At 38.4% G+C, this 23,016-nt stretch overlaps 2 protein-coding genes across 9 annotated transcripts in view; both read right to left on the reverse strand.

The window, feature by feature from the left end:
• Positions 1 to 23,016, reverse strand: part of FRMPD1 (FERM and PDZ domain containing 1) — a 224,057-nt gene that overhangs the window by 34,662 nt on the left and 166,379 nt on the right. For all 8 annotated transcript variants that reach the window (XM_072596761.1, XM_072596757.1, XM_072596756.1 and 5 more), the window contains 4 exons: positions 13,041 to 13,198; positions 10,451 to 10,553; positions 8,171 to 8,216; positions 2,059 to 2,166 (listed from right to left, as the gene is read on the reverse strand). In XM_072596761.1, coding sequence (XP_072452862.1) covers positions 2,059 to 2,166; positions 8,171 to 8,216; positions 10,451 to 10,553; positions 13,041 to 13,198 — 415 coding nt within the window. The remainder of the gene's footprint in view (positions 1 to 2,058; positions 2,167 to 8,170; positions 8,217 to 10,450; positions 10,554 to 13,040; positions 13,199 to 23,016) is intronic.
• On the reverse strand, positions 15,415 to 16,766 carry LOC140496681 (glyceraldehyde-3-phosphate dehydrogenase-like). The gene has a single exon (XM_072596765.1). It carries the CDS (start codon positions 16,612 to 16,614, stop codon positions 15,613 to 15,615), a length of 1,002 nt encoding a protein of 333 aa, XP_072452866.1. The 5' UTR covers positions 16,615 to 16,766; the 3' UTR covers positions 15,415 to 15,612.

Genomic DNA, 23,016 nt, shown 5'->3' on the forward strand with positions numbered 1-23,016 from the left:
ATTATCTTATTTGTATTATAGACTTGAAAAATATCAAAAAACATGAACATTTCTATTTACAAACAGCAGAAAAGAAGAATTGTATATGATATCACAAATATACCTTATGTATAGTTATTTAAATATACATACATATACATGTACATATGCATACAAATACGCATATGTATATGATTTAACACAGTTTTACCAAAACTGGGCTGATTATGTGTGTTTTGATCCTCCTTTGGCTTTCCATGTATTAAAAAAAATGTTTCATTGATGTTCTTTGCCTTCTTTTAGACTACCATATTCTGAGACTTTCTCTCCTTAAAAGTAGTTGCAGCATAGTCTTGTATCACTGTGTTTGTTTCTTTGATACTTAAAAGATTATCTCTTTCTGGTTGCTTTCAGTGTATTTTTTTTTATATGGATACTGGATATTGGCTATGACAAATTTTGTCAGTGTAATCCTATCACAGTCAAAGAGACATGAACTTATTTACCTTAAATTGATTATTGCTGTTTTTAAAAGATTGGGATAAAGAGAGCCTACATTTTATACTTAAGGCAGACTTGTGAAAAGCTAGGTAGTAATTTCATAGTGCTAATGAGGGGTTATTTTTTGACTGCTGAGATTCTTAAAGTAAGGCAATATTAGTATTCTTTCGGGAGACTATCAATGCTTAGGGCTATTTTAATTCTGAATGAGAACTCATCAATGACTGATATTTAGGTTGGGTGAACATATAACTTTCAATCCCATCAAGCTTTAATAACTCATGGAAATTATCTTGGAGCTTCACTAAATAATAGTGGAGGAGTAGATTGGACATGGTAACCTGCATTACTGTACCTACAATCTAAATTATTCTCCCTCTATACAATGATTGCAGAACTCAGAAAATACACAGAGAAGAGGCAAAGGAGATTCAGAAGGGAAAACACACAAGTAGACCAGTTTTAGAAAAAACTGTTAAATTTAACATATACTTTAAAATATAGCTGTACATGGTACCATATACAGTGTTCTTTTTCAGTTCTTTGCAAACAGTAACATTCATATTTGTTGATATTTTTCAAATTTATAATACAAATAAGAAAAAAATTTAAACTAAAAAATAGTTTGGTCATCAAATTTCTATGAATTGATACAGAGTATAGGGAGCAGAACTAGGAGAACAAGTTACATAATTATAACAACATTTTTAGAGAAAAATAACTTTGAAAGCCTTTAGATCTTTGATAACGCATCGAATGATGAATCATGACATCCACCTCTTGGCAGAGGTTAAAAGGATAAAATTTAATTCAATTTAGTTCAATTCAATAAACATTTATTAAGTGCCTACTATGTACCAGGCACTGTGTTAAGCACTAGTTTTAAATTCTAAATTTAAAATGAAGACAGACATTTTTGGATATAACTATGTGGGAATTTGTTTTGTGGGACCATGCATTCTCATAAACTTGAGAGTTTTGTTTTCCACTTTGAAAATTGTTCATTTGGCCAGGATAGGGGAATGGATGCAGTGTAAGAGAGAGAAAATTTAATTAATAACCCCCCCCCCCCCCCGCAAAGTAGTCTTTTCCCAATCTCTTTAAAAGTACCCATGTTTCCAGCTTCTTTTGACTTCCTTCATAACTTATTTTGCTAAATACGGATTCTTTTCTCAGCAAATCAATACTCTCACAACCCCTTCTCATACTTCAGGTTCTGTTACTTAAGAATCTTCCCTTAATTCGGCAATAAATGAGTAAAAGTAGTCAGAAGGCTTCTACCTGAGAACAAACATAGATTCTAACTGCAAAGCTTTAAGATAAAAACCACAAATTACTAACTTGTGTATTATTAACCCCAAATGCCTAGCATAATGCCTAGATCTCCTAAAGTGATTTTATATTAAGCATATTATAAAAATGTCAGCACAAGTTCTACTACAGTTTTGCATTCTCCTATGTGCTAATGGGGCTTATGGATATCTATATTAACATGTGAAAGCATTGAATAAAATAATGATAATGGCTGAAATGTCTAGGACGATTCATTGCAATCTCAATAGGTTAATGGTTACAGACCTGAGAATGACCATTCACAAGTACTTCTTCAGCAAAGTGCACCTTAACAGGATTGGTCTTTAGCCTGGCTCTCTTCTCTTCAGTTAGAAAAGAGGACTTAGGGACACCCTGTGGAATAACATATGAAGAATTATAAAACTGATCTCTGGAATGATGGTTGTAATGACCAACAGAGTTATTTTTCAAATTATTAAAATTAATTTTCTTCACAAACACTGAAAATTTAAATAATACACACAGGAGAAGATATACCTCATTCAGATATAGTTCTAAAACTATATCTGGGACTCCCTCTACATTGTGGAAATACAGAGAGTCAAATGCCACCATGCCCTCATCTTTTTCCTTCAGGGAATATTTCCTCAAGGCCTTGAGGGTGGTGAAAATCTAGTAAAAGGCATTGCAGTTAGTCAGCTTTGATTTCCAAGTCCAGCTCCAGACCATTCATACCTTGGGAAAGTCAGGGCTTTCAGTACTACATGGAAGGAAGGAAGGAAAGAAGGAAGGAAGGAAGGAAGGAAGGAAGGAAGGAAGGAAGGAAGGAAGGAAGGAAGGAAGGAAGGAAGGAAGGAAGGGAGGGAGGGAGGGAGGGAGGGAGGGGAGGAAGAAAGGAAGGAAGGAAGGAAGGAAGGAAGGAAGGAAGGAAGGAAGGAAGGAAGGAAGGAAGGGAGGGAGGGAGGGAGGGGAGGAAGAAAGGAAGGAAGGAAGGAAGGGAGGGAGGGAGGGAGGGAGGGAGGAAGGAAGGAAGGAAGGAAGGAAGGAAGGAAGGAAGGAAGGAAGGGAGGGAGGGAGGGGAGGAAGGAAGGAAGGAAGGAAGGAAGGAAGGAAGGAAGGAAGGAAGGAAGGAAGGAAGGAAGGAAGGAAGGAAGGAAGGATGGGAAGAAGACAAGCAGGAAAGAGGGAGGAAGGAAAGGAGTGAGGGAGAGAGGGAAGGAAGGCAGGAAGGAAGGAATGAAGTACCTACTATATGTCAGACACTGTGCTAAGCACTTTACAAATATTATCTCATCTGATACTCACGACAACCCTGGGAGGTAGGTACTATTATTATCCCCATTTTGAAGAAACTGAGACAGGCAGAGGTCAAGTGACTTGCCCAAGTTTACACAGCTAGTAAGTGGCTGAGGGAGTATCTGCACTTGGGTCTTGACTCCAGGCCCACTGTATCACCTAGCTGCCACTAAGTCAGGCTCTCTCTATACAGACAGATAAATGATCCAGAAAGTTGTTAAGGGAAACTGTGGGCTATGATGTTATACAATCCTTTCACCCTCTTTGGTTCAATGCTTTCATCAGGAAAAAAATCCTCCATCTCCTGCTTCTGTAGTCCTGGGACTTTTGGAACCAGTCTAGAGAAATTTCCTTTCTTCTCCAATTTTGACTGCATTGTGTTCTCAGTCTTGAGATTTGGTGGTGGTAGAAGTGATTTAATATCAATACCTATGTTGGCTCCCTTTGTTATCTCCCCATGTCTACTGTGCACTGATCAGACCTAGCACAGAGTACTACACTCAAGTCTGGTACTACGAGTTCACAAGGACACTGACAGGCTGAAGAACAAGCAGAGGAGGGCAGTCAGGACCATGAAGAGTCTTGAAATAATGACGCAGAAGGACCAGTTAAAGAAACTAGGAATGTTGGGCCTGGAGCAGAGAAGATTTGAAAGGGTAGAGGAAGAGAAGAAGGCATGATAAGTGATAACTATATGAAGGATTGCCAAGGGGAAGAGGATGTAGGGTTCATTGTACATAGGGTTCATTGTCTATTACTCAGGCATGGTCACTGGCCCATAGCTTAAAAATTACAGGTCCCTAGAATGATTTCAGCATAAATCTATATCTGAAACAGAAACTAGGAAGGTAGATAAAGAATGTTTTATAAATTTATTGCATAGAGACTGAGAAGTTTAATGGGTTTCAGATTAATGAACCCTAGTGATTTTCTTAAAGGAAAATAATTGGAATGTACTGGACATGGTGAGAACTCACCAATATCACCAAAAATTGTATTTATTATATTTTAACATACGGGAAAGGACGCGTTACTGATTAAAAAACAAAGAAAATAATCTCAACAAAAACAGACTGAAAGCCAAATACATCAACCAAAGGGGAGGGATGGTGAAAGCACACTCATTCTTCCACCACAGCAAACAAAGGAGGGAGCTACATTTTCTCAGTACTTCTTTAGGCCAAACTTCTTGACCTTTGTAATGGCAGATTTTTTTTTCATCCTTTCCATTTGCATATAGTGCTTATCATGCCACTAAATTGCTAAGGACTTTGAAGAAAGGAAAGTAAGACAGTGTCTAATGCAAATAAGGAGAAAAAGCATAGATTTCTATTGCCTCTTCCATCTTTCTAAAGGTAAGATAACAATCATATGTTACTATCAGCCAGATGATGCAGTGGATAGAGGACTGGACCTGGAGTCAGGAAGACCTGAGTCTAAATCCAGTCTCATATATTTACTAACCGTGAGACCCTGTACAAGTCATTTAACCTCTGCCTGTCTCAAGTTTCCTCATCTGCAAAGTGGGGATAATAATAGCACCTATCTCCCAGGGTTGCTTTGAGGATCAAATGAGACAGTATTGGCAAAGTGTTTTCAAACCTTCAAGAGATATGTAAATGTTAGTTATCACTGCCAGTCTCTCCCTAGTAATAATCTTCCACTATGTATTCACCTACTGCTGCCGAAGTTTCTGAACTTAGTCCCCCTCTCCTTGGGAAAGAAACGTAGAATTGAGCATTCAGCTCCATTCCCTTTTAAGGAATGGAAACATCCTTTGATTTAAACTAAGGGGCTTTACTGTTGCTTAGTAGCATCTGAGTCTTCGGAGTTTTCTTAGCAGAGACACCGGAGTGGTTTGCCATCTACTTCCACCAGCTCATTTTACAGATGAGCAAACTGAGGCAAAGAGGGTGAAGTGACTTGCCCAGGGTCACACAGCTAGTAAATGTCTCGGGATCCAAATTCAGGAAAATGAGTCTTCCTGACTCCAGGCCCAGTGCTCTATTCATTGAGCCCCGCTAGCTACCAGCACTTAAAGGACTTCAGTACTGTCATTAGAAGCTTCTTTCCCCTGGAAAGGCCTTAAGTCAGTGCCAGGCGTAGTGTGGCGGTGGTAACCAAAACCAATAGTGAATGCATGGTGAGGAGGGCCAGCTAATGCAAGAGACGAGAGGAGAGAATAATGACACTAATATGAGTCGTAATAGTTGTTTATAGAGTACTTCAAGCTTTACAAAACATTTTGGAGGCACAACCTCATTTGAGCCTCCTGATAACCCTGTACGGTGGGTACTGCAGCTCCTCTTTATAGAAGAAAAAATTGTGGTTGAGAGAGATGAGCACTGTTCACATGCAGCTAGGTGGCACGGTAGGTAGAGTGTTGAGCCTGAGTTACTGGTGACATGAACATTTGATGACATGATCTCATCTGAGCCTCACGAGTATGTGAGGTGAGTGCTATGGTTATTATTTTACGAATGAAGAAACTGAGACCCAGAGTGCTTTAATAAACTTGCTTGGAGTGATAGGGCTATGTCAGGTTGGCAAACCAACGACCAAAGAGTTACGGAGGTTGTGCCACCTCTGTTAACTCTAAAAATATCAAAGAGCTCACACAGGTCATCACAACAATAGCTAACTCAGAGAAATAAAATAAAATAAAAACAAAATTTTAAAAATAGGGCCAACAGCAGCCACAAGCAAAACGTCTTCTTTATTCCATTAGAGGAGGGAAACTAGACACGTGCCCATGAGCTGAATTCCTGACAATGAGGCAAGTTTGATTCATAGCAGGACTTCATGGCCATGGGTGACACAGTGGCTTGTTTGGGCTCAAGAACTAACTGGGGCTGGTGCAGAAACAATTTTGGGATTTGCTGTGGCTGAGATCATCCAGAGGGTGTGCACAAAGGACTGTTGTTACGCCAAGCTCAGGGCACAGCCTGCTTGCTGGGTCTTAGCTTTGGAAAAGAGGGTGTCTCCTAATAGTAAAAAGAGAGGGGTGGTCTTGGCATGGAAATCCTGACAGGCAGTATTCAGAAAAGCAGGTACTCTGATTTCAAATCCGATATGGCTAACATGCCTCTCTATTTTGACTTGTTTCCTAAAGGCCAAATAACACTAGCTCCTTCAACTGTTCCTTACAGAACATGGATTCCTGACCTTCAATTCTCCCCATTATCCTATGAATGCCCTACAGTTTGTCAGTATCCTTCTTTAATTGAGGTGCCCAGAAATGAAAGAATACTCTGATGTCATTTGACCACTGAGACTATGGTGGGCTCTTATCTCCTGTGATCAGGACATCTTTCTTCTATTAATGTCACCAAAGGTTGCATTAGATTTTCTTTTGTGTTTCAGTAGTACCACACAATTAGATTATTAAGTTTGTGGTCAACAAAAACCCCTATAATTTTTCCACATGAAATTCTTCCTTCCTCCAACTGCCACTGATGTACTTAACCAAAATGCAGAACTATTAGTTGTGTGAATATTTTGTTGTTCAGTCATTTCAGTCATGTCTGATTCTCTGTGAGTCCATTTGGGGTTTTCTTGGAAGAGGTGCTGGAGTGGTTTTCTATTTCCTTCTCCAGATCATTTTACAGATGAGGAAACTGAGGCAAAGAGGTTAAGGAATTGCCCAGGGTCACACAGCTAGTAAGTGTCTGAGGCCAGATTCAATCAGACTATTGCTTAAATCCCACCACTGGCCCTAGTTGAGTGACTATGAGTTTTTGAGTGGGCGTGACTTTATATACTTTGTGAAATGGTCAGTCATCACCAAAATTAACTTGTGTTCTTAGTATCCATTTACAGAGATAGAAAGTCAATGAAGATAATTTCTAAAAGTTTACTAGTGACTTTGTTGCTAAACTGTTTTCCAATTGTATCTGACTCTTTGTGGCCCCTTTTGGGGTTTTCTTGGCAAAGATGTGGTTTGCCATTTCCTTCTCCATCTCATTTTACAAACGAGGAAATTGAGGTAAATACAGTTAAATGACTTGCCCAAGGTCACATAGCTAGTAAGTGTTTGAGGTCACATTTGAATTCAGGACTCCAGGCTCAGCACACTATCCATTGTGCCACCTAGCAGCAATGCTAGCGATTCCATTCTCTAGATATGCAGCATAAGTCAGTAGTACCTTTCCTTGTACAAAATGACCACAACTGCCATACATCATAGTAGCTATGAGATGTCACATACATTTCTAGCTATCTTGGGCCAAAAAAAGCCTATTTCTTAGTAGTCCTAGAACCCTCTCTTGACTCATATGTCCAAAGTCATCATGTAAAGATTTTGCAACATACCCTGGTTAGCACCAATCACTTGGTGGTACTAAGTATGGGACCAGTGACAGTCCAATACAGTCTTCTGTTACTCAATCCCACCCTCTTATTGTGTACAACATTGTGTACAACTTTTAGGTTCTGCAACTTGAATCCTTTGGCATCGCTGCTATTCTTGACATCTTTCAGTCCTGCATCAGCCATTTATTCTAATTCTCAGTCACACAGAGAAAACTGAGATAGAAAAGGTTGGTACCATGAAACAAGGTCCATGTATAATGCCTGCTGTCTGGTAGAAGTCCCAACTTCTCAGCTGTACTGCCATTTATTCATAACCCAGCTTCCTAGGTATCATGTAGATATGGGATCTTTGATAGAGGGCATCTACATCCACCTTAGTTATCTCTAGTTGACAACATATGCTTAATTGGCTAATATTGCTACATATCTATGGGAAGTGGCATCCAAAATGGCACTGATCAGAATGTCAGTGAATTGTTAGTTTATACTTATAACTTGACTCCATACTCATGGTTTTTATACCAATGGATAAGTCAATGTTGATATGGTGTATCATATCCCATAAAGAGGGATCATGCCTCATTCTTCTATGATCTCCACTAACACCAAGAATCCATAGGACTCAATACATTTGTTGATTGATCTTATGAAAAGCAATTAATGTCCAAACAGCATTCACTATCTGTAATTTGCCTTCTCTCCCATTCTCAGGTAGGTTTCCCATTCAGTAGGTATTAAGGGTTTCTAGGTGTTCAAGTCTCATCTCAACAAACATGATAAAGAAATTTACCGAAGTACATCGAGCAACAGTGATGGAGAGAGAATCTTCTGTTTCCCTAAAAAAGAGACAAATACATTTAGCTGTTTCAGGTGAAGGGAGGGAGGAAAATAGCTTTGGTCAGAGGATAAAATGGTGTATATCATTATAAAGAAACCTCTCTTTTCAATTTGTCTTATTAAAACTTAGGAGTAAGTCAGGTTAGGTTTAAAAAGTACCTCAGACTATACCAGGCATGTTCTTTCCCACTACCAAAATAATGTGATCTCTAGGACATCATAGACACAAGCCATAGACACTTGAGGCATGGTTTACTCAGTAATTAGAGCACTGAACTTAGGAAGGGAAGAAACAAGCACTTATTAAGCACGCACTATGTGCCAAGTACCATGCTAAGCTCTTCACAAATATCCCAGCTGATAGGACAATCCTGTGAGGTAGGTGTTATTATTATCCCCATTTTACAGCTGAAGAGACTGAGACCTAGGGATGTTAAGTGTCTTGCTCATGGTCACAGAGCTAGTAAGTATCTGAGGCTGAATCTGAAGTCAAATCTTTCTAACTCCAGGACCATCACTCTATCTATTGCACCACCAGCTGTCTCTATCTGACTCCTGGACTTGGAGAAAAAAGGAAAATGTTGACATCAGCAGTTCTCAAAGTTTCTGGTCTCAGGACCCCTTTCTTCACTCCTAAAATTTATTGAAAACCTGTAAGAGTTTTTGTTTCTGTAAGTTCTATCTATGGATATTTACCACATTACAAATTAAAATGTTTATATTATTATAATAGTTTTGACCTCACTGATACCCTGAAAGGGTCTTGGGAATCCTGGAGGGTCCTTCAATAAGGAAACTGAAGCAAACAGGGTTAAGTGACTTGCCTAGGGTCACGCAGCTAGTAAGTCTCCAAGACCACATTTGACCTCAGGAAGATGTCTTCCTGACTCCAGGCCCAATGCTGTACACACTGCACCACCTAGCTGCCTTTGTTCGTTGGAGGGAGTAGTCATGTTGGTGAAATAACTGGTTCAATAAAGCCTCCAAATAAGTTTTGGAAGAATTTGGTTGTTGTTTTTTTTTTATCAATTGCAAAAAACACCTTGGCTCTCCATGTACCTAGAAAGGAGATCAGTAACTAAACTCTTGGAACTCTCCCATGTGGTAACCTGCCAGAGATCCTATGGATCACTCAGGCTTATAAAGCTATTTGAGGTAAGGTGGGGTATGTGTGTGTGGGAAGCAAAGACAGAGGATACACTCTAGACCTGTAGCTTCCTCAATGCGGGAATTCTCATCGAGAAAACTCCTTTTCCTTTGCAAACTGTCTGTCCCCTGTTCTTTGAGTTGTTTGGGGACAACTCTGTACAACTAAATGACTTGCCGATCACAAAGCCAGTAAGTGTCAGGGGTAAGACAATGCATCACATAAGCATTCTCTTCTCTTGATTTTTTGCTTATTTCCCATTAGGTTTTTGTAGATAGCGTTAAGAAGTTTTAAGAACAATGAGGTAAAAGCAACAATGAGGCAAATTTGACTCATAGCAGGACTTCATGGTCAGAACATGGGTCCCATAGTGGCTTGTTTGAGCTCAGGACCTGACTGGGGCTGGTGCAGAAACAATTTTGGGATTTGGTGTGGCTGAGATCATCCAGAGGATGAGCACAAAGGATTGTTGTTATGCTAAGCTCAGAGCACAGCTGGCTTGCTGAGTCTTAGCTCTGGAAAAGAGGGTGTCTCCTAATAGTAAAAAGAGAGAGATGGTCTTGGCATGGAAATCCTGACAGGCAGTATTCAGAAAAGCAGGAATTGAATTCATGTACTCTGATTATATATTAAAATGCAAATTAAGCTTTCAAATGGGGACATGAGTATATTTTTTTTGGAGAACTGGTTGTTAAACATTTATCAGCACAACCCTCCCTGACTTGAGGGCAGAAGCCCATTTTATGTCTTTTATTTACAAAGATAAAAACTGAACAGTCCCTGTTCTTAAATTATATTCTAATGGAATGTACTTTCCATTTCTTAAGTGATAGGACTTAACAGAAGTTCTAGTAAGAGGGCCAGGTGGAAAAGTTGATTTCTGGAGGGATTATTACGCTTACTGTGTATAACTGAAATTATAAAAATAAACTCATTCTGTTTTAACAAAAGAAAGAAAATTGTGTTCCTTTTGCACTGATCTTGATTTCTCTCAGAGCAAGAAAGACTTCTTTTAAGGCTCAGTTAATCTGTATCTGCATCAATACCTCCATCTACATTGTTAATATGAAACATAGAATTCTTTACCTTAAAATATCAAGTGCTTGTTCATAGGAAAGATCTTCCACAGACTGATTGTTCATTCGGAGGATCTGATCACCTGGCAGAAGTTTCCCATCAGCTGTACTTCCTAATAGACATAAAAATTAGTAGCTGTCTGCTTCTTATAATGCAGCTTTCATGGTACTGTATTTGAACTGGCCAGGTGATGCTAAGGCTCTGGACCTGAGGCTAGGACCTCCCTCTTATTCTGTCCTGAATTTGTGTAGGTTTTGATTTTCTTATTCGCAAAATGAGGAAGAATACAGACAAAGTGGTACAGTTTTGAAAATAACATACCTCCAATTTGGGATTTTCTTTTCTGTGACTATATAAATGTTATAAGGGCTTTATTTCTTTTCTATTTTTTTTTACCTTAATAACACTTCATTTTCAATGACATGTGAAAACCATTTTTAACATTCATTTTTAAAGACTGTGAGTTCCAAATTCATTCCCTCCCTTCTCCCTCCTCCCTTCCTGAGATGGCAAATTGATATACATGTGTAATCATGCAAAATATATTTCCATATTAGTCATTTTGTGAAAAAAGATACAGCCCACCAAAATAAACCCATGAAAAACAGAGTGAAAAATAGGATGCTTCAATCTGTACTGAGCCTCCATCAGGTCTTTCTCTGGATGTGGATAGCATTTGTTTCTTTTTCAATGGGAGGAAGAAGAGAAAGCAGATTTAGGTTAATTAAAAAATTAAATTAAGTTTTTAAAATGATTATCTATTAAAATGTTTTAAAATAAATTCTTGTCAAATAGAAGAAAAACATGTTAAATTTGTTGTGCACTTGGAGGGAGAAGCACAGTGCAGATTCACATATTTTCACATATGGTGCAAATTCACAGATTTCTGTCCTGCTTCATATGTGAAATGTTCATCTTGTTAGGTGTTTGTTCAATTCAGAAGAAAAATAAATTCTAATTCTCCCTCCTCCCCCCACCTTCCCCAATAGGAAGAAAACCTTTTGCTACACAACAACTAGAATATGAATTTCTAGGTAAGGAATTCTTAACCTGGGGATTCATGAGTAGAATTCAGGAAGTCTGTGAAATTGGATGGGTAAAAATTATACTTTTGTTTTCACTAAGTAAAATTTAACATTTCCTTCAATGATTTAAAATTTTTATTTTCAGAAGGGATCCCTAATCTTTACCAGAATGCCAGAGGGGACCTTGACACAGAAAAGGTTAAAAACTCTTGCTCTAGGAAGATTGTAGCTGTTTAGCATTATAAGTACCCCCAGCCTCTAGCCAGCTGCTCTTTTTGCCTGTGCGGCCTATGTTTCACAAACGGCAAAATAAATAAAAATCATTATTTCTCATTACTGGCCCACTAGAAATTATTCTCAGGCCTGGATATGCAGGTAAGGTACATGACTATGCATGAGGATATTACATGGTAGGAAGGGTCCCCTAGGTGACTGAAGAAGGATGGGTCCTGATACAAAGTAGCAGTTTGGAGGTATACATCATCTGTTTCAGCTCCTAACACCCCGTGAGATATGTACAGCAGGTACATATCGCCCCTTTTCACAGATGAGGAAACTAAGACTCGGGATACTAAATTATTCTCCCATGGCGACCTAGGTAGTAGGATATATAGTTTGAAATAGCATTCTGTTTATCACACTGCAATGTTTCTCAGAGAGCCATGGGATCCCTTTTCTCCTAATGCTACTGGAGCACAGAAGAAAATGCACTAAAGAAAAGAGTGGGAAAATCAATATATTAATTCCTGTCAATCAATCAATCAAAAAGCATTTGTTTAGCACTTATGATATGCCAGACATTTTGCTAAGCACTGAACAATAGAAAGAATGGCAGCTAGGTGGCAAAGTGGATACATCACTGGGCTTGGAGTCAGGAAGACCTGAGTTCAAGTTCTGCCTCAGACACCTGATAGCTCTGTGACCCTCAATATAAAATAGGTATAATAACAGCCCCTAACCTCTCTCAGCCTTAGTTTTTCCCATCTGTAAAACAGGAATAATAAGAGAAATCATCTTACAGAGGCATTGTGAGGCTCAAATGAGATAATACATGTAAAGCACCTGTCAAACCTTAAAGCACTATAAATGTTAGTTATTATTATTATAATTTAAAACAACACCTCTAAGTGTTATTGTTACTTAAGACAACTACAAGTGTTAGTTATTTTTTGCAACAATAACACTATTATTGAAAAAATACTCTAAATGCTATTATTATTATTAAAAAACAATAACACAGTAAGTATTATTGAAAACAACACTAGAAGAGTTGATATTATTTATTATCATTTAAAACTATTGTTTTAAATAAAACAATATTTCGGTGTTATTACACAGAAAGTGTCATGATTTAAAATAGCGCTATCAAAGTTAGTTATTATCATTTAAAACAACAGTGTGTTATTTAAAACAAGAACACTGTATGTATTATTTAAAATAACACTGTTATTATTTAAAAAGATTTAAGTATTAGTTGTTATTATTAATAAAAATAGTCTGTGCCTGTACACCTTACATTAACAGGAGAGACAATAAATAAATAAATAGGTACATTACATATAAAAAAATCCTACCTGTGATAACTGAGGAGATACTTAGGGGAAGACTCTGTGAAATGTGAAATCCATAGTCACCCAGGAACACATCTCTATCTATCTTGACCGTATGCTTCACAGAGGTGAGCGTTTGGGTAAGGCCCCCAGAGGAATTATCTGGTAAGGAAATCCTACGTCTGGAAGAGAGCAAGAAGAAGCATCCAGTCAATAGAGGTCGAGATAGAGTTGATTCTAAGCAAGTTCATAAAGATTCCTTCAAATCTCAGCTAATGTCCTACCTTCTGAAAGAAGCCTTTCACTGTCCTCCTTAATCTCGGGGCCTTCCTTCCAAGAGCACCCCCAATATAACCTGTTTTTATCTTGTTTGCACATGGTTGTTTGCTTGTCCTCTCCGCCATTAGACCATGTTGCCATCCTTGTTTGGCTTTCTTTGTATCCCCAGTGCTTACACAGAGCCAACTATGTGCCAGGATGCCAGAGTCCCCTTTCTCCAAACAAGATTCCCAGTGTCCCACTCATGCTACTCTTGTCCTTCTCTGCATCATCACTGAAGACACTGTCCAAAGAGCATTGAAATGGTCTGTGCTCTAAAATTACCTCTCTCTGCCCTCCTCACCCATCAAATTCCTATTTCCTCAGAACTCTGGCAATCCTCAGATCCTTGCTCACAAGTCAGACCTTGCTCATCTTTGGTTTAATTTTGTTCCATCCATCACAGATTTTCTGAAATCTCAACATTTTCTGAAAATTTTTTTTCCTCAAATGATGTCTGTTGGCTCCACAATCCCCAGCTGCTAAAATAAATGAACATTTGTGCTTAAATTGTAAATATCTCTGCAGTGAGAGATATAATGGTGAGATAATGTTAACTTGTGAGGCTATTACCGGCAATATGCCTTCTTTGTCTGTTGCCCTATAAATCAAGTGGGCATTGGTCAGTGAGTGGAGAATATAATAATGTAATGCTGTGTGTGCCTTGATCAGCTCCCATCAAGGCTTGGAGAGAACCTGCGTTTGCCTCAGCTGGTCCCTGTTGAGGCTAGGGGGGACCTAGGGGAGTGCAGAAGCTAGAATGCTGTGCCTGTCATGATTGACCCCATAGAGATATAGGGGTAGTTTCCCCCCTCCCCCTTCTTGCCAGCCCCTTTGAGAAGGGAGACTAGGGAACGCTGTAGGAGTTGGTGCTCCCATTATCAGCAAACTCCCTTTGAGAAGAATAGACTAGAATAAAGTAAGTATATTTAACCCCTTATTATGACCTTGTTCCTGTCTTCCTGGATCAAGAGTGAACCTGAGCGAGAGGAGGGAGAGAAAGAGAGAGAGAGAGAGAGAGAGAGAGAGAGAGAGAGAGAGAGAGAGAGAGAGAGAGAGGCTGTAGAACACCTGCTAGCAGCTGTCCTGTGTGCTTTCTTGTCTAACAGCTGGCATAGTTGATGTTACCTATTAGAGGCTGGAGTGCAAAAACTCCACTGCCTCCTGTAAACAACCACAAGCCAGAAGACAAGGAATATTAAATGGGCTTTCAGTGCCTTCTTTCTTCAACTCAATGTGTGGCACATAGTTACACCCTTTCCCCAAGCTTCCAATAGAAATCTTGAACTGCTTGTACATGAAGCTGAATCTCAAAGACCTAGTTGCTTTCTGTGATTCGCCTTCTTTCTTCTGATCATTGGTGGTCAAACAGGGATCCCAATATGGATGTATTTAGCCTTGATGGTAATCTTTTTTTTTTTTCCCTTGGTAGCAATCTTGTGCAATCTTTCCTGGGTCATCCTCAGTCAGTGCCAGGTGAACTTGAGAAGATAGTGTTTCTTTAGAAGATAATCACAGCTGGAAAATGAGTCCTGTTCCCTGACCCTGGAGGAAGTGTTGTGATGGCAGAGAAATGAGGTGGAATGTAAAATGCCTACTCAGCAGTCCTGAAAAATACGTCATGTCTTGATATTTTAAGTATCAGACGCCTTTTGAAAGAGTATAACAAATTATGCTATTTCTACTGCTTGTTCTAAGTTTTTCTGGTAATTTGTGCTTGTCTTTTATATTTAGCATTGATTTTGGATCAAAGTAATATATAGCTGTGTCACACTAGATTTGGGGCACCCAGGTGGTACAGAATGCCAGGAATCAGGAAAGACTCATCTTTGTGAGTTCAAATCCAGCGTTACTGTGTGACCTTGGGCAAGTTACTTAACCCTGTTTGCTCAGTTTCCTTATCTGGAAAATGGCAAATCACTCCAGTATCTTTGTGAAGAAAACTCCAAATGGGGTCACAAAGAGTCAGATGCAACTGAATACCTCTCTATTTCCCACTTTGGGGCAACCCTAGACATAAGCCCCTAAGACTAAGGTAGAGATATAAAAAATCAAAGAGTAAAAACTAGACGAAAGAGCCTTTCCTTTTTTTTTTTCACTGCATATGGTGACTTTATTGATGGTACATAACATAGAACTCAGTGCTTCTCCCCCCTATTACAGGGGTGTTTTGGGGCAAGGGATAACCAATAGAAGAAAACAGGTTAGGGATATGGGCTCCCCAGTGTTGGAACTTCTTTCTCTTTTGGCTGGGGATGAAGATCCATGGCTTTCCACTTTACTCCTTGGTGGCCATGTAGGCCATGAGGTCTATTACACGGTTGCTATAACCATACTCATTGTCATACCAGGAAATGAGTTTCACAAAATGGTCATTGAGGGCAATACCAGCCCCAGCATCAAAAGTAGAAGAGTGGGTATCAGTGACAAAGTCAGTAGATACAACCTGGTCCTCTGTGTACCCCATGATGCCTTTTAAGGGTCCCTCTGCTGCCTTCTTTATTGCTTTCTTGATATCATCATATGTGGCAGATTTCTCCAGGCGGCAGGTTAGATCCACAACAGATACGTCAGGAGTAGGAACACGAAAGGCCATACCTGTGAGCTTTCCATTCAGTTCAGGTATAACCTTGCCTACAGCTTTAGCAGCACCAGTGGAAGCAGGGATGATGTTTTGGCCAGCACCACGTCCATCTCGCCACTGTTTGCCAGAGGGGCCATCTACTGTTTTCTGGGTAGCAGTAGTGGCATGGACTGTGGTCATGAGTCCTTCCACAATGCCAAAGTTGTCATGAATGACCTTGGCCAGAGGGGCCAAGCAGTTGGTAGTGCAAGAGGCATTACTGACAACCTTAAGGGAATTATCATATTTATCATGGTTCACTCCCATAACAAACATAGGGGCATCAGCAGAAGGGGCAGAGATAATGACCCGCTTAGCTCCACCCTTCAAATGAGTCCCAGCCTTTTCCTTGGTGGTAAAAACACCAGTAGACTCTACGACATACACAGCTCCAGCATCTCCCCACTTAATATTGGTGGGATCTCGCTCCTGGAAGATGGTAATGGCTTTTCCATTGATTACCAGTTTTCCATTCTCAGCTTTGACAGTGCCCTGGAACTTGCCATGGGTGGAATCATATTTGAACAGATAAACCATATAGTCAACATCAAGGAAGGGATCATTAATAGCCACAATGTCCACTTTCTGTGACACGACTGCAGCCCTAGTCACCAGACGCCCAATACGGCCAAATCCATTGATTCCGACCTTCACCATCTTATTTCAGTGATGTGACTACAGCAGTGGATCCTGGCACCAAATTTGAGAGAGAAACTGAGAGCCTCCTTTCTTTTTTACTGTTCAGACTCCCCAGATATGAAACCACAACCAACATATATAGGTCCAGGTCCCTTAATGGAGAGTAATAAGATGACTGCCTTAGCCTCTTGGGTAATTATTGTTACATCACAATAGGATATGAAGTAAAGGGTTGCATCATAATCTATTTATTTCTCAAATATACAGAGGACTGAGTTAAATTTTTAAGAGTGTGAGTCATTTCCCAATTAATAAGCAGTAAAAAGAATATGAACAGATAGTTTTTAGTAGAAGAAATCAAAGCTATTTATAGTCATGAAAAATGATCTAAATCACTCTTGACTTGTTGTTCAGTCATGTCTGACTTCCCATGACTATGGACTTGTACATGGGGTTATCTTGGCAAAGATACTGGAGTGGTTTGCAATTTCCTTCTCCGATGTGTCCCCATTTTACAGATGAGGAACTGAGGCAAATAAGGGTTATGTGGTTTGCCCAGGGTCACACAGCCAGTCTGAGGCCATATTTGAACTGGGGTCTTCTTGATTCCAAGCCCAGTGCTCTATTCACTGCACCCCTCAGTTCCCTCTCACTATTGATTAGAGAAACAACTCTGAGATATCATCTCACACCTAGAAGATTGGCTAACATGACAGAAAAGAAAAATGACAAATGTTGAAGGGGATGTGGACAAATTGGGACACTTGACACATTGTTGGTAGAATTGTGAACTGATTCAACCATGTTGTAGAACAATTTGGAACTATGGCCAATTGGCATACCTTTTGACCCAGCAATAATACTACTAGATCTGTATCCTAAAGAGAATATTTTTTTAAAAGGAAGAGGTCCTATATGTACAAAAATATTTATAATAGCTCTTTTTGTGGTGGTAAAAAATTGAAAATTGAAGGGATATCCATCAATTGGGGAATGGCTGAACAAGTTGTGGTATTGTGATAGAATACTTCTGTGCTATAAGAAATGACAGGCAGGATGCTTTCTGAAAAACCGAGAAACACTTACATGAATTGATATAAAGTGAAATGAGCAGAAGCAAGAGAGCACTCTACATCGTAACGAAAATATTGTATGATGATCAACTATGAATGACAGCTATTCTCAGCAATACAATGATCCGAGTTCTGAAGAACTTATGATGAAAAATGCTATCCAATTTTAGAGAAAGAAATGGAGTTCCACTGAATGCAGATCAATGTATGCTTTTAAAAAAAAACTTTTTTTTTCTTTCACAACATAGTTAATATGGAAATATGTCTTGCCTGATTCTACATATACAATCTATATACAATTGCTTGCCTTCTCAAAGAAAGGACAAGGAAGGAGGGAGAGAATTTGGAATTAAAAATTTTTTTTAAAATGTTAAAAATTGTTCTGACATGTTAATTAGAAAAATAAAATACAAAAATTTTCACATAAAAACAACAGAATATGATGGAATCAGATCTCTTTAAGTAGCATAATTATCACTACAAGTCATTTTAAAGTGAATTTACATACTTCATGAACTTTTAAAATAGAAAATACTGAAAATAATTTAACTTTTTCTTGATATCTCAGGGTACTCATTGATTACTAGACCATGTACAGTAGCCAATCAATGATAATCTAATGGACTATTTGCCCCTACACTAAATGGTCCCAGGCTCTCATGCTTTTTGAGTTTTTAATAATTTTCCTAACTTTTTCTAGTTTGACAGCTCTAATTCCTTATTTCTCTCAGTATTATTACCTGTCTCTCTATTCACAATTCCTTTTACTAAGTGATTTCCTTAAAGTAAGTCCACTTTATAGTTAAAAACTAATGAAAATATCTCGAAATTAAGAAACGTCTTGAGTAGTTGTGCTTAACTATACTTTTTAATTAATTTTTCTGTAAAGAGAGTTATGATTTCATTGCAGGCAGGAAAGAAAAACAAAGGTCACTGACCTCTTGATTCCAGTAGACACGCCAGTGAAATTTGACTAATAATTTTAATGACCTAGAGAATGAGATTGTAAGTGATTTTAGGTAAATTCAAGGAGTTACAGTTGAGGCAAAAGCAATGTAATTAAAAAGGCATACATAATGCCTAAGGGCTTGGGGGAGAGAGGTTTAGAAGGGCAATGAAACAATCCATCTTGGGCTATGAGCTAAAAGAATCAAAATTCCCCCTCCTCTCTAAGGTTGTACATGGGCCGTAATTCAGCAGACCACCAGCAGATGACAGTGCAGCGGAGAGAACAGACTGTGAGGGGGCTGTAGCAATTTTCAGGAGCAGAGAAGGCAACTTAGAGCCTCATAGCATCAGATCAGGATCTTCAAGAAGCACCACTGGAGGCACATGAGAGATGCAGCAGGGTCACAACCATAGACATGTGAGATGCCTTGCTTGGACATGTGTAAGGATAAGAGAATTTGAAGATCTTCCCTTAGTAGGCCCATGTGACCTGTTTTGAGCTTTGGCCCAGTCCACAGCCTGAGTCACATGAAGCCCAAGGTGGGAAGAGCTTGCTGAATAGGTGGAGCAGGAAGAGTGCAGTAGAAAAAGAAAGTGAGGCAGAGCTGAGAGAGAGAGAGAGAGAGAGAGAGAGAGAGAGAGAGAGAGAGAGAGAGAGAGAGAGAGAGAGAGAGAGCAGAGAGAATAGAGCAGAGCAGCTAGCATGAGTGAGAGAGGGAGTGGTTTTGCCTAAGGGAGCTTGTTTGTGGGGAGGCCTGATGGAGGGAAGGCTTGGGGATGGCTGTGCTCCTTGCATTGATAATGTGTATAGATTTCTTTGTTACTATGATGCATTTGGCTTTCTGGCATCTGAATAAATATTTTGGTTTTGTCTTTGAGGAAGAGAGTTTATATTTGTGAATTTACCCTGGAAAAATGCATGCTTATCCATAGCAGATACTGTGGGTATTGTATTGGTGTTACAACATGTTTCCTGGCCATGTGTTTTTCCTACCTACGTATCTTCTCCACAAAGTTTCCCTGCATATATTCCCTGGACACATATTTGTTCTCTCATCAGTGACATAGTAATCTGTAAGAGATGAGTACAGTAAAGAGGGAAGGAGAATATACATAGCCACTGATTCACTGCTATTTCCTGAAATATCTTTTTGCCTTGAACTAGTGTGTCCTCTTGTTTTTCTGATAAAAGAAACATGGACAGAGTTTGTGAACTGTCGTTTTGAATGGATGCTGAACCCGTGTGCCTTGAATCTGAAGTCATTTTCAGGACGTCTGCAACTAAGATAGGCTTGAATTACATTTCAGATAGTTTCCTAGGACTTTGAAATTTAAAATAACATTGATCTGGTGAAAGGCTGAATGATTTGCCCAGATCACATAGTTAATAAGTATCATGGCTGGAACTCCATCTCAGACCTTCTGACCCCAAGACCAATATTCTTTTCTCCATACTATGTCCCTCAGTAAAATATTGTCATTTTAGATGCACCTTGTACAAGCTTAGAGAACTGACTTAGGACCATGGCAAGCTCAGCTACTAAAGTCAGGCACATTGACAGCAAAAAGTAATAGCTGCTATCCTGATAGTAATGGGGAAAACAGAAAACCTTTTTCTTTTTTTAAAGGACCAGTGTATTTTCTTAAACTTAAAAATTTAATTTAGGCCCATTTAGCCTCCGTGGCCTTCACAATTTCACAGTCCAACATGTGACATTCATAACGATGGCTCTGGTATAAGAAATATTTCTAAGATCTCCTTAATTTTAATGTCTTCCCTCTGAGACTAACCCTCTCTGTATAGTGATGTGCTGGTAAATGTTTAATAACTGGATCTCTGGGGGGGAAATTACAGGACACGTTTTAAAAATTTAATCTGCATCATCGATATTTTGTCCATTTTCTTAAGTTTAGATAATCAACAAAACAAGAAATCAAGCTCAGATATGTAGTACTTCCAGTTTTCCACAGTATAAATGCTCACTCAATCTGCTCTCACAAGCTAGTATATACATCCTGTTTGTACATGCTTGTTTGTATGTTGTTTCTCCACCACCTCCTGCCACAATCATTCAACTATGATCTGTTTGAAAACAAGAACCATATTTTTTGTTTTATTTTATCAGTCTTCATATACCCAGTGCTTAGCATAGTGCCTGGAATACAGAAAGTGCTTAAAAAATGCTAGGTGATTGACTGATATTGTGTTCAAACAATGCAAGGAGGCATGTAATATATTTTAGAAGCACTTAGATCTAAAATAATAAAAATGTTGTGCCTGAAGGAGTAAATTTCAATTGATTGGACAATTCACCTCTTTGATGACGCGATATTATGAGGCATCCATTTATTTAATAGTCACCAGACAAATGGGGTTCCAGAGAAGTTGCTCCCCTACATTTTTTCCCAAAGAAGGCTATACTTTTAAATACTTAATTTTAATTAATTCATTTTTATTTTTATTATTTCTTAAGTATTCTTTATTTTAATTTTATTTGATAAAGGATTATGTAGGTATGCAGTTATAGGAAATGATTTTTGTGCTAGCATTTCCATATTCAAAGCATTCAATAAATATCAATAAGCAGCCATCTAACTGCACATTTTATTCTATATTTACTGCTCACATTATAAAACTAATGTTATTCTCCTATATTTTTACAATGGAAAAGTACAGATTCTTTCATAATATAAAAGAAAGTTCTGCTCTGAAAATGACATTAGTTTTAGGTTTAGTACTTGGCTCTTTTTTCTACTCTCTCTACAATCTTTCCTTGGCAATCTAATTCAACTCATAGTTTCAACTACTACTTCTAAGCTGAGATCTCTAGTCCTGACATTTCTCTCTGAGAAAATCAAATTGATATCGTCTTCATTTTGGTAACTGATTCTATTCTGTATCACTGCCAACATTTTGCATACTGCCTAAGTCAATGCCTCTTTGCCTCAGAGTTAAGTTCATAAGTTCAGCTTTCCTCTCTGAGTTAATTAAGTTTAGGAGTTCAGCTTTCCTGTCAACCACTGTTCTATTCTATTTTTGTGCCAAGAAAATCTGTTATTCTTGAAGGATGCAGGTGGATGCCAGAGAGTTTGGTCTGTTTTTCTTTGAAACACTGACTGTCCTTCAGGAAAGTCTCGTCTCAACATTTTATACCATATATCAAGATTAAGGTCAAAATAGTTACATGATTTACACATAAATTGGGATATCATAAGCAAATTAGGAGAGCAAGGAATAGTTTACTGGTCAGATCTATGGAGAAAGTAAGAATTTATGACCAAACAGGAGATAGAGAACATTATGACAAGAGAACATAAAATTATTATTATATTAAATTATAAAGGTTTTGCACAAACAAAATCAATGCAACCAAGATTAGAAGGAAAGCAGAAAGGGAAACAATTGTTACAGCAGATATCTCTGATAATAGCCATAAATTCTCAAATATATAGAGAAACTGAGTCAAATTTATAAGAATACAAGTCATTCCCCAATTGATAAACTATCAATGGATGAGAATAGGCAGTTTTCAGATAAAGAAATCAAAGTTATCTATTAGTATGTGAAAAATGCTTTATATCACTATTGACTACAGAAATGCAAATGAAAACAACCCTGAGGTACCAAAACAACCTGAGGTACCACCTCACACCTATCAGACTGACTAATATGACAGAAAAGGAAAATTGTAACTGTTGGAGGCAATGTGGGAAAATTGAGACATCAATGCATTGTTGGTGGAGTTGTAAGGGCTATTAAGACTGTGCATAGCCTTTGATCCAGAAATACCACTACTAGATCTGGATCTCAAAGAGATCCAAAAACAAAAAGGAGGGAAAGGATCTATTTGTACAAGAATACATATAAGTTCTTCTTATGGTGACAAAGAATTAGAAATTGAGGGGATACCCATCAATAGGACATGGCTGAACAAGTTGTGGTATGTGATTGTGATGGAATACGATTGTGCTATTAGAAATGATGAGCAAGGATGCTTTCAGAAAGACCTGGAAAGACTTACATGAACTAATGCAAAGTGAAGTGAGTAGAACCAGGAGAACATTGTACACAGTAACAGCAACATTGTGGATGATCAGTTATGAATGACTTAGTTCTTCTCGGCAATACAATGGTCCAAGACAATTCCAAAGGACTCATAAGGAAAAATGCTATCCACCTCCAGAAAAAGAACTGATGGTGAGTCTGAATGCAGATCGAAGCATACAATTTTCACTATTTTTTTCATGTTTTTTTCTTTCATTCTGGTTCTTCTTTCACAACATGACTAATATGTTTTGCATGATTGCACATGCATAACCTATATAAAATTGCTTACATGCTTAGGTAGGGGAAAGGGAGGGAGAAAATTTTAAAAAATGAATATTAAAATTTGTCTTA

This window comes from Notamacropus eugenii, chromosome 3, assembly GCF_028372415.1.
Source record: "Notamacropus eugenii isolate mMacEug1 chromosome 3, mMacEug1.pri_v2, whole genome shotgun sequence".
Classification (NCBI taxonomy): Eukaryota; Metazoa; Chordata; class Mammalia; order Diprotodontia; family Macropodidae; genus Notamacropus; species Notamacropus eugenii.